Source organism: Amblyomma mixtum, chromosome 2, assembly GCF_055824585.1.
Source record: "Amblyomma mixtum isolate Tamu chromosome 2, ASM5582458v1, whole genome shotgun sequence".
Classification (NCBI taxonomy): Eukaryota; Metazoa; Arthropoda; class Arachnida; order Ixodida; family Ixodidae; genus Amblyomma; species Amblyomma mixtum.
In genome coordinates, this window is record NC_143013.1 from 254,637,442 (window position 1) to 254,653,675 (window position 16,234).

The 16,234-nt window shown below is 53.2% G+C and overlaps 1 protein-coding gene across 1 annotated transcript in view; it reads right to left on the bottom strand.

The window, feature by feature from the left end:
* Positions 1-15,817, bottom strand: part of LOC149363586 (tetratricopeptide repeat protein 28) — a 116,840-nt gene extending 101,023 nt beyond the window's left edge. Inside the window, exon 1 of the mRNA XM_089573572.1 lies at positions 15,264-15,817. Within this exon, the coding sequence (XP_089429698.1) occupies positions 15,264-15,296 (33 nt within the window). The 5' untranslated portion in view covers positions 15,297-15,817. The remainder of the gene's footprint in view (positions 1-15,263) is intronic.
* Positions 15,818-16,234: the final 417 nt, after the last annotated feature.

The following is a 16,234-nucleotide window of genomic DNA, read 5'->3' on the forward strand; positions in this document are numbered from 1 at the left end:
CGGAAAACCACGTTTGTGCGCTTGTTTGTTTGTAGCCTGGATGCTCTTAGTGTAGATGCAGACGCGTGGAGCACGTACAACCTGCCGGCATAAGTTTATGCAACACGAGGTTGGCGAATGCATTCCATTTTATATATTTTTTTGACATCCAGGTCACGTATTGCTGCAGTGCCAATGGTGCATCGTGTGATTCGCAGATTCAGTGTGAGGCCGCGTATGTATTTCAATCCAAGCTGCGTACGAGTCGCGATTAAATTGATAAAAAAACGCTAATATCGCGTTCCGCGAACTTTCAATCTCTTTATGCGTTCAGTTAGGCATTCGTAAAGACCAACATGCCACTTAGCAAGACAACTTAGGTGAAAGCACCTGTGCGTTCAGGGTTTGCCGTCTTGTTCGCTGTCTAAAAAAATAGTTATGCAGAAGGGAAAGAACACAGCAACATTCTCAATTCTCAGTGGACGTCCGAACCGCGCCGTGAGAAAGGAATGACGAAGGGAGTGAAAGAAAGAAAGAAAGAAAGAAAGAAAGAAAGAAAGAAAGAAAGAAAGAAAGAAAGAAAGAAAGAAAGAAAGAAAGAAAGAAAGAAAGAAAGAAAGAAAGAAAGAAAGTAAGAAAGAAAGAAAGAAAGAAAGAAAGAAAGGGCACCGTAGTGGAGGGCTCCTAAACAATTTCGACTACCTGTCGGGGTTCTTTATAACGCGCACTGACGTATGTATCGCACACCACGTGGGCGTGTTTTGCATTTCACCTCCATTTAAGTGCGGTCGCCTCTGCTGCCGGGACTCGATCCCACGACCTCGTTTTCAGCAGCCGGAGACCTAAAGCCACCCTCGCGGCGGGTGCTTTCGAAGAGAGTCGCGGAATCTATGCGTACGAACGAAGCCTGCGATACACCAGGAAGCAACGCGATGCACACGTCACATGCAATATCGCGGCTACGAAAATACCCACTTCGCGCAGCCTGGATTTGAATACCGGGAGGTCGCGTATAGTACTCCGTAAAAAAAAAAAAAAAGCAAATATTTCGGCTGGTGCCCGAGCGAACCCTGATGCGACTATACACACACGATGCGCGGAGAGGAATGCGTTACGAATGCGGAGCAAACTGTTTTCTTTATGGGGAAAAAAAGAGAGGAGGAGAGGGGGGGGGGGGAGTTAAGGGCGGGGAATGGTCGCTGCAGAAGAGGGTCGCCCAACAGAATTTGACGCAGGAGGATCAGAGCAGAAAGCTTCCCCGAGGAACACAATCAAGTGGTAGTGCTCGAGCCATTTCTTTCTTTTCTATACATGGGGCCAAAATATACAAAAAGAAATAACAATAAAAAAAAAACGCCTTCTTTCCAACTCCGCAGGACGGATAAGGCACCACACATAGCATGGCAGTGAGCTCCAACAACGTTCTGCTCGTATATATTTATAAGAGAAATAGAGAGCTACAGGAGGCCGATCTTCACCTCTCCAAGGGGAAGGTATCGACATACGCGCTATATTCGTTCGCGGTTCTGGCTACGTGCGCGTCAAGGTGATGTGCACACCGCCTCGCACTGGCTCTCGTCATTGTTATGCGCGCACCCCCTGTTGGCGGTCGGGTGCGGACACAAGAGACGGAGGGGGAGCCGTTGACGCGCATGGCGGCGAAGCGGCGGCGGACTAAGTCACAAAGCCGTACCGTGCAAGAGGAGGGGGGGGGGGGGGGCACAGACAGCCAGCTTCATTGGTCAACCTGCTTGAATCAAGCGGGCCCGCCCGGCAGGGTCAAGGAGGAGGGGGAGGCAAGGGGAATGCTCTGCGAGAGGCTGAGTGTGTGCATGTATGTATAGGGCACACTCCGCTATATATGCACAAAGCTGTCGACACGTGTACAAGGGACTTGGCGCAGCCACAAGGGCTTTGCGGTTGCGTCGGTATACATTCAGCAGCCGGCGGTTAGCTAAGCGAAGCTGTGGTGTCGAGCAGCCTATGCGACGGCACATCTGAGTTTCTTCGCTGCTTCTTCTCATATGGGCTGCCTAAAATATGCGCTGCATGTGTAACAGAAAAGGGACAACACATGGCACGACGCGGGGTGATGTACGGTGAAAGACGACGATTAAGACCACTCCAAAGTTCAACTTTGTTTCTAATCTACGAGACTCACGCAGTTCGATACACTGCTCACGACATGCACCTGCAGTTCTTAGTCTGCGGATCCAAGGAAATGATGCCACTCTCTCTCACTTTTGTCCCGTGCAGAAGAGGAAGTGACCGATCCGAAAGCAGGTCACCACCGTCACCGTTTGACAGCGAGGAGGAGATGTGACGCAGTACACACCTTTCTCGTCTGTACTATATACTTCGTGTCTCTTTCTTCCGCGCTTCGTAGATGATCCACGTAGGCAGCGGACGCGAACGAGCGAAGAAAGGAAAAGAGGACACGCTGTCTCTCCTGTAGTATACGCTTGTGGTGTGCCGCCTCCGTCGGTCATCATAACAAGCAGCGCGAGCACTGTGTCATTTGGAAGGCGATCCACGTACAGGCGCGTGCGAGGTGAAAGGGAACACCAGGCTGGCGCTCGAGAACGTAGTCTTTATTCGCATTTCCTCAGCGAATCTGAAGAGGGAAAAAAAGGGCACTAATAAAGACTGTGCAACCTGCAGGACTATACTTAGAAGAAAAAAAAAAAGTATACGTTCACCTTGCACTAAGACCGCACCGCCGGCTAAGCGGCAGCTATAGAGCATCCAACCTTTATGGGTGTCCCAATGGCGTCCGCATTCCTCAGTACCACATAAAACACATCGGCGTTTTGAAGCGAAAAGCTTCACTACGCTATAGTCAACACAGCGCTTCGCGTAAGCCGGCGTATGTCGGAGCACGAGTGACGTCACGCCCCCCCCCCCCCCCCCCCTAGGTTAATTAAATGCTGGGCTTCCGCACTGGTGAAACCCTTGAAGAAATGTGTCACCCAGCGCGCGACCAGAGCCGCTTGGGGAGTGATCACCGACTCCTACAAATGCTAATAACGGTCACTATCAGACGGACCCCCCGGCGCCAGAACAGCTCGAAGTGTTTCTCTATTATTTCCTTCCCTTCCCGAGCTCGATCGCATTCCCCCTTGCTTGCGAAAAAAGCGGAATCAACATTCTGATTCTGTGCATGTACTTCCGCACTGTGCGGCGCAGAAGAACGTCTCTTCCTGCCTGGTGTCAGCGCTAAAAGAAAAAAGCAGAGGTACAGTACGAGACGCCGCGTGCGTGCTTCACATACACGCACGCTGAGCAGGATGTAAGCGGGCACATATACGTGCAAAGCCTGCCGGGCACCTGTTTGTCTCCGTCAGAGGAAACAAATCTCACGTCCCAGTTGTCGGCGTAATAACACCGACCGCGGACAGCACTGTCTGGTCACTCGTCGCCGCGTGCAGGAAGAAGTGCGTCTCGCGCCGTGTTTCTAACGTTGCAGAATCCCGTTCGTCCGCTCGGAACTGCATTTCTTGTTCCATTCTTCGCGAGATGTTGCTCCGAGGCCTTGCTTTGAAACGATTCATTTTGTTTTTATTTTCTTCGGTCATCTGCTATTAGTCGCTGCTTCCGGTGACGTAAGCCATGGGAGACGACGTCACGCTAGCAGCGGCATAAACAGGTCCCACGCCCATGTCAGAGCACGATGACGCTTTTGATCAATACCACTTTCACCAGTTATAAACAGTCTAGGTGGTGTTTGGTTTGACGCGCCCGACAGGCTTTGTCGGCGCTAATCCGGCCGGACTGGAGGAGAGGGTGTTGACTGGTGGCGGCGGCAGTATACAGCGTGGCTAGCGGCAGACCGGCCGTGTCTGTGATTGGACGTTTGCTTCCCCACCTACTGTTCGTTTCGGCATGACTGATGTCACGGCCAAATGAAATGAAAATGAAAGTAGCCGTCACAAAATAAGGTGCGCGCTCATGGCTGTTGTAGTCAACGGCCGCGGGGAGTGAACTTCTACGGAGGCGAAACGCGAAAATTCTCCAATGGTTTATCTCTGGTTAAACCTGGAGGATTGCGAAAGCAACGAGGAGAGAGAGATAGGCGATGGAGAGCGCGCGGCAGCGGCGGCGGCCCCGGCACGCTAGCTATGCGCCGCTACTGCGCATGCGCAACTGGCGAGCGCGGCGGCGGCACCAGTCACCCGCGCCGCGACGGCGGCGGCGCGCCATGTGCGCCGTGTGACGTCACTGCTCCTCGCGCATGCGCAGTATGGCCTTTCCTCAGCTCCGCGAAATGGCTCGGCGACTCGCGTAGTGTTGCTTTCGCAACAAAATGGCCGCGGCGTGGTCGAAACTGCATGACTCGGAGGCACCTACAGCGGCTACGCTCCGCTTCAGGCTCGAGTTATTGTTACTATTTAAAGAACACGGTGACAGCTGCGCCTGAAAGCGCCCGCTGCACAACAAGGTATACACAGAGGGTGAAGGATGACGTCTAGACGGTCTGTGTGACGGAAGCCAGTGGCGCGAAGCATGCGCCCCCCGTTGGCCACCTGTCGCGACGCGCGGGCCAGTATGTAACCGGCGAGAGTTCCGGCTCGCCGCCGGCTAGATCACGTGGTCGAGGCCCAAGGGGAAGCCCCTTCAGCGGGGCGGCGGTCCACCGAAAGGAACACACAGAAAGGGGCCGCCCATTGTGGCCAAGTTATAGCCGCCGCTGCCGGCGCCTCAGCCGCAACACGCGCAGCTATGCATACACCTCCGTCCGCGTATGCAAGCGTGTGTAACGCACCGCCTGCATGTAGAGCGAAAGAGGAAGAATAAAAGAGAAAGACGGAAGCGGAGAGAAAGGGTTACTGCGGGAGCGCCTGCTGTGCTGTCCGCAGCAGGTAGCGGCGGTGCCGCAGAGAGAGAGAGAGGGAACCGACGACGGACGCGATAAAGACGTCAGAAGACAAGCAGGACGTTTCGGACCGCGGTGCGGAGAGCACAGACGGGCAGCCCTCCGCACGCAGTGACGGAAGACGACGCGCCAAAGGACGATCGGACTTGGGTTGCACACAAACCGACTCCACCGCAGGACGGTATAGTTGTGTGTGTGTGTGGCGCTGTAGCGCGTGTTCTCGCTTTGTCGTCGTTGTTGGCGGACATGTAATGTTCGCACCACGCGCCCCCTCAGCCGACTACACCGCGCCGCGCGGGTCGTCTCGAGGATATATTGGCGCGACACGCACACTGTGCTCGGAGGTTGTAGCATGTGTCGTCGCCCATCTGCTGCCGCCGTCAATAGGAGAAAGACGGCGAAGGATCGTTTTCGTTTAACTACTGTTGCTGCTGATGACACCGGCGGTGGCTGACAGCTAATTGGCGACGTTTCGGAAAACTCTCTCGCTCTCCGCTTGGCTGGAGAGGCAGCGGCAAACGGAAAGAGGTTCGTAGACATCGCGAGCACCTTGCCGTTGACGGACGTATGTAGAACAGGACAGAGATAGAGAGAGAGAGAGAAAACAGTTTCAGCGGCAGTGAGAGAGCTCGACTTTGGTCGTTCCGACGAAGCGATATAGCGTATCGACTCGTCTTGGGGGCTGGATGTGCGTCCTAGCGCGCTCCCCAAGTGAAAGTGAAACCGGAAACAAAAACTCACATGTGTTTCAAGCATCAAAATGTTCGACCTGATGAGGAGACAGTTCCTAGGACTACTTATTTCCGATGTCCGTGTGTCTTCAGCAAAGAGTTGCACAGCTCTTATTATGCTGCGGAAAGTTAATGCAGTTGGTAGGAAATTAAATTCCGGCCACTGAGCCCAGTACGGGTTTGCTATGAACAAAGAGGTCTCGAAATATATCTCTGCTTGCTAGCAAAGAGAACCAATTTCGTGGTAGCTACTTCCGAGCGCGTGGAGCGGCTACGCAGCAACGGCGCCACGTACATACTACGTCCAAGTTGCTTTGACGCCACAAGTGGTTCCACAGCTGGCTCGCCTCCGAGATCATCGATTACTGTTCAGCTCCACCTCAAGTGTCGGAGGCCATATACGACAGGAAACATGGCCGCTGTACCAACGCTTTGCTTTACGCCTGATCGCCACACTCGCTTGCACTGCGTCTGCCAATCAGTCCGGGCTCCCAGGAATGAATCTATCGAGCAACCAAAGTTAGAATATGCAGGAGCCCGATAGTTTATGCACCATGCATGTTTTTTGAATCTTCATTCGCAGATTAAGAAAAGGGGGGGGGGGGGGGGGGGGTCTGTGTGGTTTTCCAACTGTAAGTTTCTTACTCGTTAACATCTTCACTCCCCGGTGTCCTTTCTAATTTCCCCTTGGAAGAGGAACCGAGCGCTCACCCGTCCGAACGAAACGCAACCGAACATAACTGGCTGGTTTAGGAAAAGACAGCAGCTAAACCAGACGAATGACAGGGGAAGAAACAGACACCGAGAGCAATGCGGACTATACGAGGAAGCTGGTTTGTTGATGAGTCGAAAAAAGCCGACGCAGCAGCGCAGGAACAGCAGGAGTGACTCGACGCAAGGGTGAGCTTCTTTTCTCCCCCCCCCCCCCCTCATCTTCCTCCTTTCCACCCCACCAACACTGCAGCACAGCGAACCGCCCCCTCCTCCAACCACCGCACACGGGCGACCTCTTCGGCGACCTCTCCTGGTTGATGAGGATGAGCCCGGGACGCACAGTACGTACTACACACACCGCCGCGCGGCGTCCACGTCACGAATAACCCTCCGAGATAGGACGAAGAGAAGACAGCGGATCCGTGCCCGTCCCCTCCTCCCCCTTCCCGCGGCGCGTCCATCAGCCACCGAAGGCCGCCAGCCATCCGACCGACGGGAGTTTCTCGCAAGACCAAACAAGGACGAAGAGAGAAGAAAACACTCGGCGCCCAGCGCCAAGAAGAGAAAGAAGAGGAAGAAGAAGGCGCCATCCGTCAGCGTTGCCTTGATAAATCGCGCCTCACACGGCGCGCCGAATAAGGCACCCTCGGCGCGCGCGCGCGCATTGATGGGATCCTTTAAGCGCTGGCGCGCGCGCGCGCCCGCTAAAAGAAGGAGCGCGCGTGAGCGCATACGCACGCACTGCAGTGCACAACACAGAGCCGCGCAGCCTGGAGATCCTAATTTGATATGCGGCAGCGCCAAACGCCGCCAATCTTCGCCGACGTCCTCTTCTCTCCCTGGCGGTGAGAAGAGCTCCGGAAGCAGCATCACAACGCCATCGCCGGCTTCGGCGAGGCCCCCTCGTATACCGTCGGTCATAAATGCAAAACGGTTCTCCTCGGGGCGGTGTTATTACTAGAGCCGAGGACTGTCTCTCGTATAGCAGCGCGGGGACCTAGGAGGCTATTGTGCGCGGAAACAGAGGCGAAGGAGGAGAATCCGCTTCGGTGGCGAGGGCGGAGATGAAGACCTTGTACGCGCCGTCCGCCCCCTCTTACCAGTCAACCACAGCGGCCGTGGTGTCGCTACTTAGTTACGTGGAGCGGCCCTTGTTGAAGTCGGAGAGGGTATAGGGTGCAGCCGTGCTTGCTAAAAGGACCCTCCTGCCTCCGGGGCGCTCGATACAGGAAGCCTTATTAACGATGAGCGCGTAAAGGATATGCAGCGTCACAAACGCAGAGCAAATCGACAAACACGCTCGAATGAAATCATTGGAATTCAGAGATGGGAGCGTAAGTGTCCAGTTCCGCGACTGTCCGTGAGTTGAACAGAAACACAGACCTTATGTTTCGCATTACGGACATTTCTAGGCCTGTTTTGAATTCCGAAGGATCGCGTTTTCGTGAAACCAGCAAGTCCGAAGAATACTAAGGCTAGGAAGACAATAGGAGCGAAGCACCTATCGTCAGTGTAAGGTTGATCAGTGGGACACAGCACAAATAAACAGAGCTTTGTTTCTTCTGTGTGTCCCGTGCGCCGGGCTTCTCTACAGCCAAGAAATCGTGCCTGGAAGTCAATAGACAACCGAATGCTGGAGGTGGGCGCATAGTGGTGTCGTCTTTCTTCGTCCTGTCCCTTCCTTCCTAGACGAACGTTACGCACACCACGTCGCGAACGCACCGACTAGCCCAAGGTTGAAACTGCGCAAAAGACGAGGACATGGGACACGAGGAACACACTGAACACCACAAAACACCAAACCCGTGTGCTTTGTGTTTTGTGGTTAGTGTGTTCCCTTTCCGAAACAATGAACCAACTATGGCCGGCAAGAACGTCCTTCAAAGAGCGCACCTCGATCATAGCAAGGGTGCTTCCGCGTTTCGCCCTCGCCAAAATACGGTCGCCGCAGCCAGGATCGAACCCGCGGCGTTATGCTCATAAGTCCAACGTATATATACTGTCGAAAGCAAAAGTGGTTTGTACCACTAGCACTTCAGTCAGACTTGAGTGGCGCGCTCCTTTCGAGCAGCGCCTATACTGTCTGGACTCCAGACAGACGTAAAATGGGGTGACCGTTTTCGTCCGGAGGCATGTCGTTTCGCTCGTTTCGATGCGTGGCGCTCCATCTGGGCGTAAAAGACGAAAGGCGCCACAAGAGCAGCGAGTCATGCAACCGCGAGTGTTGTGTACAGTTTCTGCGCCCGAAACTAGATACCTTGAATTAAACAAAGCGAGAGAAAGCGCGCTTTATATCGGCCGGGCTTTGTCCAGCAAACCACGCGTCGCTTTACAAAGGGCATAGTATGGCCTCGCACCAGTTTCGATACCGGCTTGGTTAAGAACTTGTGTCTCCTAGCAACCATAACATAACAGAACGCACTGACACGTTACATTTGGGAGGCACTAACTCAGCAAACTTTTTTGGAAAACAGCTTGCGATTTCTATTTGAGTGATTCTCTTGTGTGTGTGTGTGTGTGTGTGTGTGTGTGCGTGTGCGTGCGTGTGTGTGCGTGTGTGCGCGCGTGTGCGTACGTGTGTGTGTGTGCGCGCGCGTGTGGGTGTGTGCGTGTGTGTGTGCGCGCGCGTGTGCGTGCGTGTGTGTGTGTGTGTGCGCGTGTGCGTGCGTGTGTGCGCGCGCGTGTGTGCGTGCGTGTGTGTGTGTGCGCGCGTGTGGGTGTGTGCGTGTGTGTGTGTGCGCGCGTGCGTGTGCGTGCGTGTGTGTGTGCGTGTGTGTGTGTGTGTGCGTGTGTGTGTGTGTGTGTGTGTGTGTGTGTGTGTGTGTGTGTGTGTGCGTGTGTGTGTGTGTGTGTGCGTGTGTGCGCGCGTGCGAGCGCGCGCGCGAACGGTTCGTTTTGCCGTTTCTACGCTTTTTATTTACTTTTATTTTTTAGCTCGTATATCCGTAGAATTTCCATCCCGTAACAGCTCGGCGATTCCTTGGAGCTTAACAAGAAGCAAGTAAATTTGATCCATTATATATTCCAATCCGCTTTTCTTAAAGTCGTAGCTCGCTATCGGTTGATGGAACCTTGAATGTGATTGCTTAACGCTGCCTCTTTTTCTCTGGAATAGCAAACCGCACGCAACCCTTTTCACAGCTTCCTGGGGCATTCGGCGGGTGAGGCGTGACCTTGAGCCTCTCGAGGGCGCAAGCGTACCAGTCGCGGCCGGCGCGCTAATGAGGTATATGCGCCGACTGTATGCCCAGGATAATCGGCCAGTAGGGTGACCAATCAGCGGTAATCGGACGTGTCTAAGTCGGAACGACGCGTACTCACATTTGAATGCGGCGATAAGTCACAGGGGCGTTTCCCTCTTTTCGATCTACCGTAATCTCTAGCCGAACGCACAGAAGCCACTTTGGAAAGCTTTGCGAACAGTGGTAAGGGCTTGTCTTGGCAAAGGCCCTTTCGTCTGTCTTAGTTTGCGACACCCGCTCGAAGATATTTAGCAGGACGTAAAGTCCGCGCCTATAGTGCGTATGAGCACACTGTCACCGCTCTCACCGATGCAGATATTGATAGAGAGTTTTAGCACAACGTCACTCTGTATCCCGCTACCGTATATCGCCACCGTGGCATTTACGCATGCATCGTCGTACATCCTTTATTGTACCTTTAAAGATCCCGCCTGGGACATAACATAAGGGGGGGGGGGGGGGGGGGGCAGTGGTGTGAAGCGATCATACAAAAGCATGTGAAGATATAAAAGCAGAACAAAAATAACAATAATAACAAGTTTGACATGAAATTAACGTCAGGTAATCCAAATAATACAAAAATATATGACAGACAAAGCCGTATATAAAATTAAACATTAAAATGTGCGGAAATTAAATAAGTGGGAAAATACTTGTAGGGGACGACGCAATGGCACAACAAACTGAAGCAGTAGGAGTAAACGGTATAACATCACACAATGACGCAAAGCTAAAACTCTCTAATTCGCCGTTAGCGCCTAGCTAGCGGTAAAAACGGTAGCGACTTGCCGAAACGTCCCCACACTTCACGTCCCGCAAAAGTCCGACCTATACCGTTGCGACTGATAAGTGCCGCATCTGCCTGTTCCTGTTCTATAGCATTTTACATGGACAGCAAGTCACGGTGACATTCTGGCGGATGATGTGGGTTTATTTGCTGCAAGCAAGATAAAAAAAAAAGAAAGCAGATGTAAACAAAACAAGCTAACCTAAGTGAGTGAGAACTGTTTCCAGCATAAGCTGAGGCGTCGGCCAGAGTCAACATGCTCTACACAGTGTTTCGTAATAGTTGCTGAATTCTAACTAATACTGGTTATCTGGAAAGTTAACTAGGTCATCATAGGGAAGAAATTAATTTGTATCAAACACCCGCCTAGACAGTTAATGCAAGCCAAGAAAAGTACTCTTTTTGTATTGAATGGGACGAAACACCATGTACATAGTCCGCTTCCCTGCAATGGCTGAGGAGTTTGATCCTGTCCACAGGAAATTCCCAAGCGACAAAGTTGCCGTCAACGCAGTAACCAGATAAACGCAACCTGGATCGCAACCCACCCCGAGCAGCCCAAGTCCCACCAATGGCAGCACCTGCTATATAAGGGCAGTGGCCACTGCGCCAGGAGTGGCAGGAAGAATGTCAGGGATCTACGAACGTAGAGAATGACCAATTCCGCATATACGGACACTGACCCATTATCGCTATCCGAACAACTGCCATCCACGAACACTGGAACTGGACACCGGAACCGGAGTAAAAACCGAACTGCTATGCGTACCTTATTCGCATTTGGCCTGACTACGCAAATAGACCATCATTTTCTCTTTCTTTTTTTTTTTTGCAATTTGCACATAAACCTCAAGTACACCAAGCTCACCTCAGGAGACATTTGCGGTACGTCTTCGAAGAGAGCACGTATTGCTGGACATGAATATGGTTTATGGGGCTTAACGTCTCAAAGCGACTGAGGCCATGAGGGACGCCGTAGTGGAGGGCTCCGGAGATTTCGACCACCTGGGGTTCTTTAACGTGCACTGACATCGCACAGCACACGGGCCTCGAGAATTTCTCCTCCAAAGAAATTCGGCCGCCGCGGCCGGAATCGAACCCGCGTCTTTCGGGTCAGCAGCCGAGTACCATAACCATTGGGCCACCGCGGCGGCTGCTGGACATGAATACAAAAGCCTGTCGGAGGCACAGTCGACGGCTAAAGTTTACGGGGCGCGTTTTCTTAGCGGGGAGGAGGAGGAGGAGAAAACGTTTATTGAAATACTGTATAAGGATTTGGGAAAGGGAAGTGGGATGCTTGTTTTACTGGGTGGCAGTCCCAATTTAGGGGGATGCCAGTGGCCGCCGCCGCTACCCGAGCTCTCTGGAACAGGGCCCACTGGGCCTCCAAATCAGAGCTGGACAGGGCCGCCTCCCAGCCCTCCCTAGTTGGCTGACTTATGCTGTCATATTTGTACAGTTTAACCTCCTTATAACGAAGTCGAAGGGGCCCTGCGATTACTTTCGTTATAGCCGTAGCATCGTTATAGCCGTAGCTTCGTCATAGCCCGTTCTGACTGAGCTTCCAAGGGGAATTGCTATTCCTTCGTTATATCCATTGCTTCGTTATAAACCGTTTTGTTATAACGGTGCATCGAGTGACACGTTCGTGTGCGTTGCTTACAAAAGGAGGGTGCTGGGGCTTCGACAGCAACACATGGACTCCATTAGCAGAAACGTTAAACTAGGCACACTGCGAAATAGCTATACTTCTAGGAAGTGACGGTAGTACGGAGAATTTTCAGCGAGGTGATTTTTCTATTCTTGAGTGTGGCAGCGCAAAAAGACGGGGACGAAAAAAAGGAGCAACACAAGACGTGCGCTGACTCGCAACTGAAGTTTATTGATAGGGAACTATGCGAATATAAAGGAAGCGGAGGCAAACAATCGTACAAACAAACAAACAAAACGCAGGTGTTGCTGCGTGGGATCAAGGAGCATGACTTCCCTATCATGAAGACAGGCAGAGGGCGTGCTGACGCCCAGTCTTGGTGTTTCTCTTCACGTGGTAAGCTGATCTCTCTTGTAAATCGGACAGGGTGTTTTCACAAACTGTCAATATGATGCAATCAAGAAAGACAAGATTTGCAATCTCGGCAATAGTCAGCTAATTTAGTGGACTTAGTTGAATCCAATGAATCCTGATGTTGTTTCAGACGTGTATTAATGCACCGTCCTGTCTGGCCAATGCACATTTGTCCACAGGTTAGAGGAATCTTATAGAAATCTTTCGTCCCGTCTTTTGTGCTGCTACCCTCAAGAATGTATTACCATCTCGCCCTTTCAGCAATTGTATTGATTTTTCTATGCCACGCGCACCAGCATTCCATAGCCTCGACAGAAGCGAGTGAGTTCCTGCGAGAAAGACTGTGCATGGAAGATATCAGAAAGCATGGACATGGATGTTCAAGGATGGTGTGTATACCACTAATATAAACCAAGTTCCAAGCGTTGACGCTGTTTGTAATGCGCGGTTTAAATGGTTATTTCCGGACACAGAGAGATACGCATGGGCGCTTTCGCACGTTTTCTGAACGCTTCCGCATGTTGGAAGTAACCGGCACAAAATTTTGGTTGCAGCGAACGCATTGACTATTATAACGCCATCGCTTCTATAGTTCCCGACATTCGTGTAAAATTTGTGGGCCAACCGTTAGCCGCAGAATGTTCCGGATGGCGGCATACAATTCAGAGTTTCGTGCAGCATAACCTTAATGTGTTACGTTAGAGCCTAGCCCACAGCAGGGATTCGAACCGGCGACCTGTGTACCCCCAGAACACTGCGGCTCAGCCGTTTGTCGCAGAGTGTTCGGGGTTATGGCACATGATTTCGCGTTTTGTGCAGCATAAACTTACTAATTAAGTTAGAGTCTATCTTTTCGCAGAGATTCGAACCGGCGATCTATGTTAGGTGTGTAATATTCGATCGCTGCATCAGCGTCGGCTAATTTTTTGTTGCAAATGTAAATGTCTGCCTCAGCACACAAGTTTTCTGTGGCCAAACTTTCACGAGGTAAATGCACGATCTCTCGGCCATCGCAAAATCGCTTCACAAACGTTTTTCACTTATGCTTCGGTCACTCACGAGCTCCGTTCCTAACACAGTACGGCTTCCACAAACGTGAGCCGAACGAAAGTATGCAGATAGGGGACACTGCTCCGACTGCCACGAAGGATAGATGTTCAAGCATTCTGTCAAGGTTAAATCGTCTTCTCCGTCATTATCTACTTCTCCATTCTTCTCTCGAACTCATCTGGACAACACGGACATAACCTATCCTCGTAACAACGCGGATATGATACGTTATATGCACCCATGTACTATTTACTTGGAATGTACTACCAAGGTGACAAAAATATGCAGTCAAGAGAGGGATCCGAGAATGCCGACGTATAATGCATGCTGGCATTAAAACCAGTAGAGGAAAATAAGCAGACATAAGTACAAAGCAACGAGACCAGGTTTAGCTGGTAACTAGTCTTGAAACAACGCGTCATCTGGCCTGATCCCCTCTACTGCAGCGATCATCAGCTCAGCAATTTGCGTTACTAGTAATGACAGTGACGGCGTAAGGGAACCGCCCAATCTCGTTGTATCGTCCAACTTGAGGTCGGAGCGGCGCCAAAAGCGGCAAGCCAGACATCGCAAATTCCGCGGTAGGGAGACAGTTTCGTAGCTCTACCGTAACTGGAGGATTCGAAACCCAGCCGAGCCAAGCAGACGAGCTGCGAGACGCCATCGACGAGGCTGATCTAACCTGATCTCCCAAGACAGCGCGGTCACATCCGAGGCGGCAATTTACGTCACTCGAAAATTGCAGCGCACGTTAAGGATCACCCTAATCTCGGCGCGCCGTAATCGACGCGGTGCCACAGGCACCACCGAGACGAACGCAGGCAGATTCGCGGAGGAGGCTGCGAGACGGTTTCGCAGACGACGGTATCCGGGGAAGCAGACGACAAGCTGCGAAGAAGCCAGAGGGTTGCCGTACCTTTAGAGCCAGCCATGCTGGCCATGCCGCAGCACACACAGACGCACAATGGGGGGGAGCAGGGCCACAAACCACCGCAAGCTGTCAGTCACGGGGCGAAATGATCGCGGAGCGCCCTATCGCGCGCCGTCGAGCAATCAAGTCGGAATTTCAGGTATGAATGAAGTGGCGGCCCCCGGTGCCCCGCGTCTCCTCCTCCTCGCCTGCCGAGGAACGGGCTGCCCTGCCCGAGGATGGCAGCCAGGCGAGAGACGACTCGGCGGCGGCGGCAGAGGCCTAGAGGAATGCGCCACTCGCGACAGCCTCCCATCATCGACTTCGCGGCCCGTAAATATACGCGGCTGGCTTCCGCTGCCGCGTATACCAACTCTGCACAACGCAGCTAGGCGCGCCGGTGGGAGCTGGCGGAAGGTTGCGTAACCGTGAAACACCACCCGCAAACGAAGGCCCCGATTATTGGGAGTTCTGAGGCGTTCTAGAGTCTTCTAACGACTACTGTGCAAACCGGGTGAAGCGGGCCCGACATGGGAAGCAAACGTGGGCGAAAAAAACAAGCGGCGATGAAGGTGCGAGCTCCGCACTGTATTAAAGTGAGAGAGCCGTGCCAATTCGAGTGTGTCTATCTGGACCAGCAAACGAAACATTTGCGTGCCCTCTTCCAACCACCCCCCCAGAGGAGCTCATCGGCGATCGACGAGTAGTGTGTGCGCCTTTTGCCAGCAAGAGGGCAAGGACGGGATGAGAATTGCGAAAGTCTCGGGTCGATCCCTGACCGAGCGCAAGCTCCGAGCATGCCATCTATAAATAGATCCTTCCGATCTCCCTAGCGAGGGAGCTCTCGGAGGAGCAGCAACAGGTGTGGCGGGGCGCCGACCTCGTCGTGTGCGCATGGCAGTCGTCACTCACCTGTTCGATGTCACGCTGCGACAGCGTCTCCATGCTGCCGGGCACCGCGGATACGGAGAGACGCGCTGCGAGACGATGCGGCCGCGCCGTGTCATGCTGGGCCCGGTGCGCCGAGGAGAAGGCGGCTCGTCGCTCGCCGTGCCGTGCCGCCGGCGATGCACAAGAACGTGTCCCGGCGACGCAGGATCGCGGCCGATGATGCTCTCCAGGCGGCAGCCATGTTTGCAGGCATTTCAGAGCGAGTCGCGTGCGCCCAGCGACGCGCCGCGGCTAGTGCCGCCGGATCCCCACGGCGCCGACCCGCTGTCTTCTGTCATCGTTGCCCCCACCAAGCACACACCGAAGCACCGCCGAGGATCACACACAAAAACAGACAATATGTCAGGAGCGCCGCTGCGCTCGCCACTGCCACTACTACTGGCGGCTGCTGCCGCTGCCGCTGCCGAGGGGAAAACGAGAAAGGTGCTGCAAGGGGGCGGGCACGGGGGCCGCACGCGGCATTTCGGCGAGGACCAGCAAGGGCAGGCCGGTGAGCGGGCAGAGGGGGTCGAAACGTCACCAACGTCACGACCGCGCGGCTTCTCAAACACGGGTGGAGCAGGAGCCGCCTGCTCGCAAATAGCGATGCTGGGGGCCCAGTTCACCGCTGCAAAGCGGTTGGCGCTGTAATCGGGAGAGACGTACGCATGACGCCGACTGGTAGTTGCGGCAGGTTGAACCTCGTTGTGACGAAACGGTTTATAGCAAGATAATGGATACAACGAAGGAATGACAATTCCCCTTGGAAGCTCGGTCAACACGGGCTATGACGAAGCTTCGGCTATAACGAAGCTCCGGCTATAACGAAGTGAAAGCCGGGCCCCTTCAACTTTGTTATAATGAGGCTCAGTAGCTTGCAGGAAATGGGTCGTAGCTTGCTTTCATTCATTGAGAAAATGCAACGTTGGCTTGCCAACAGGTCCTAGGATCAT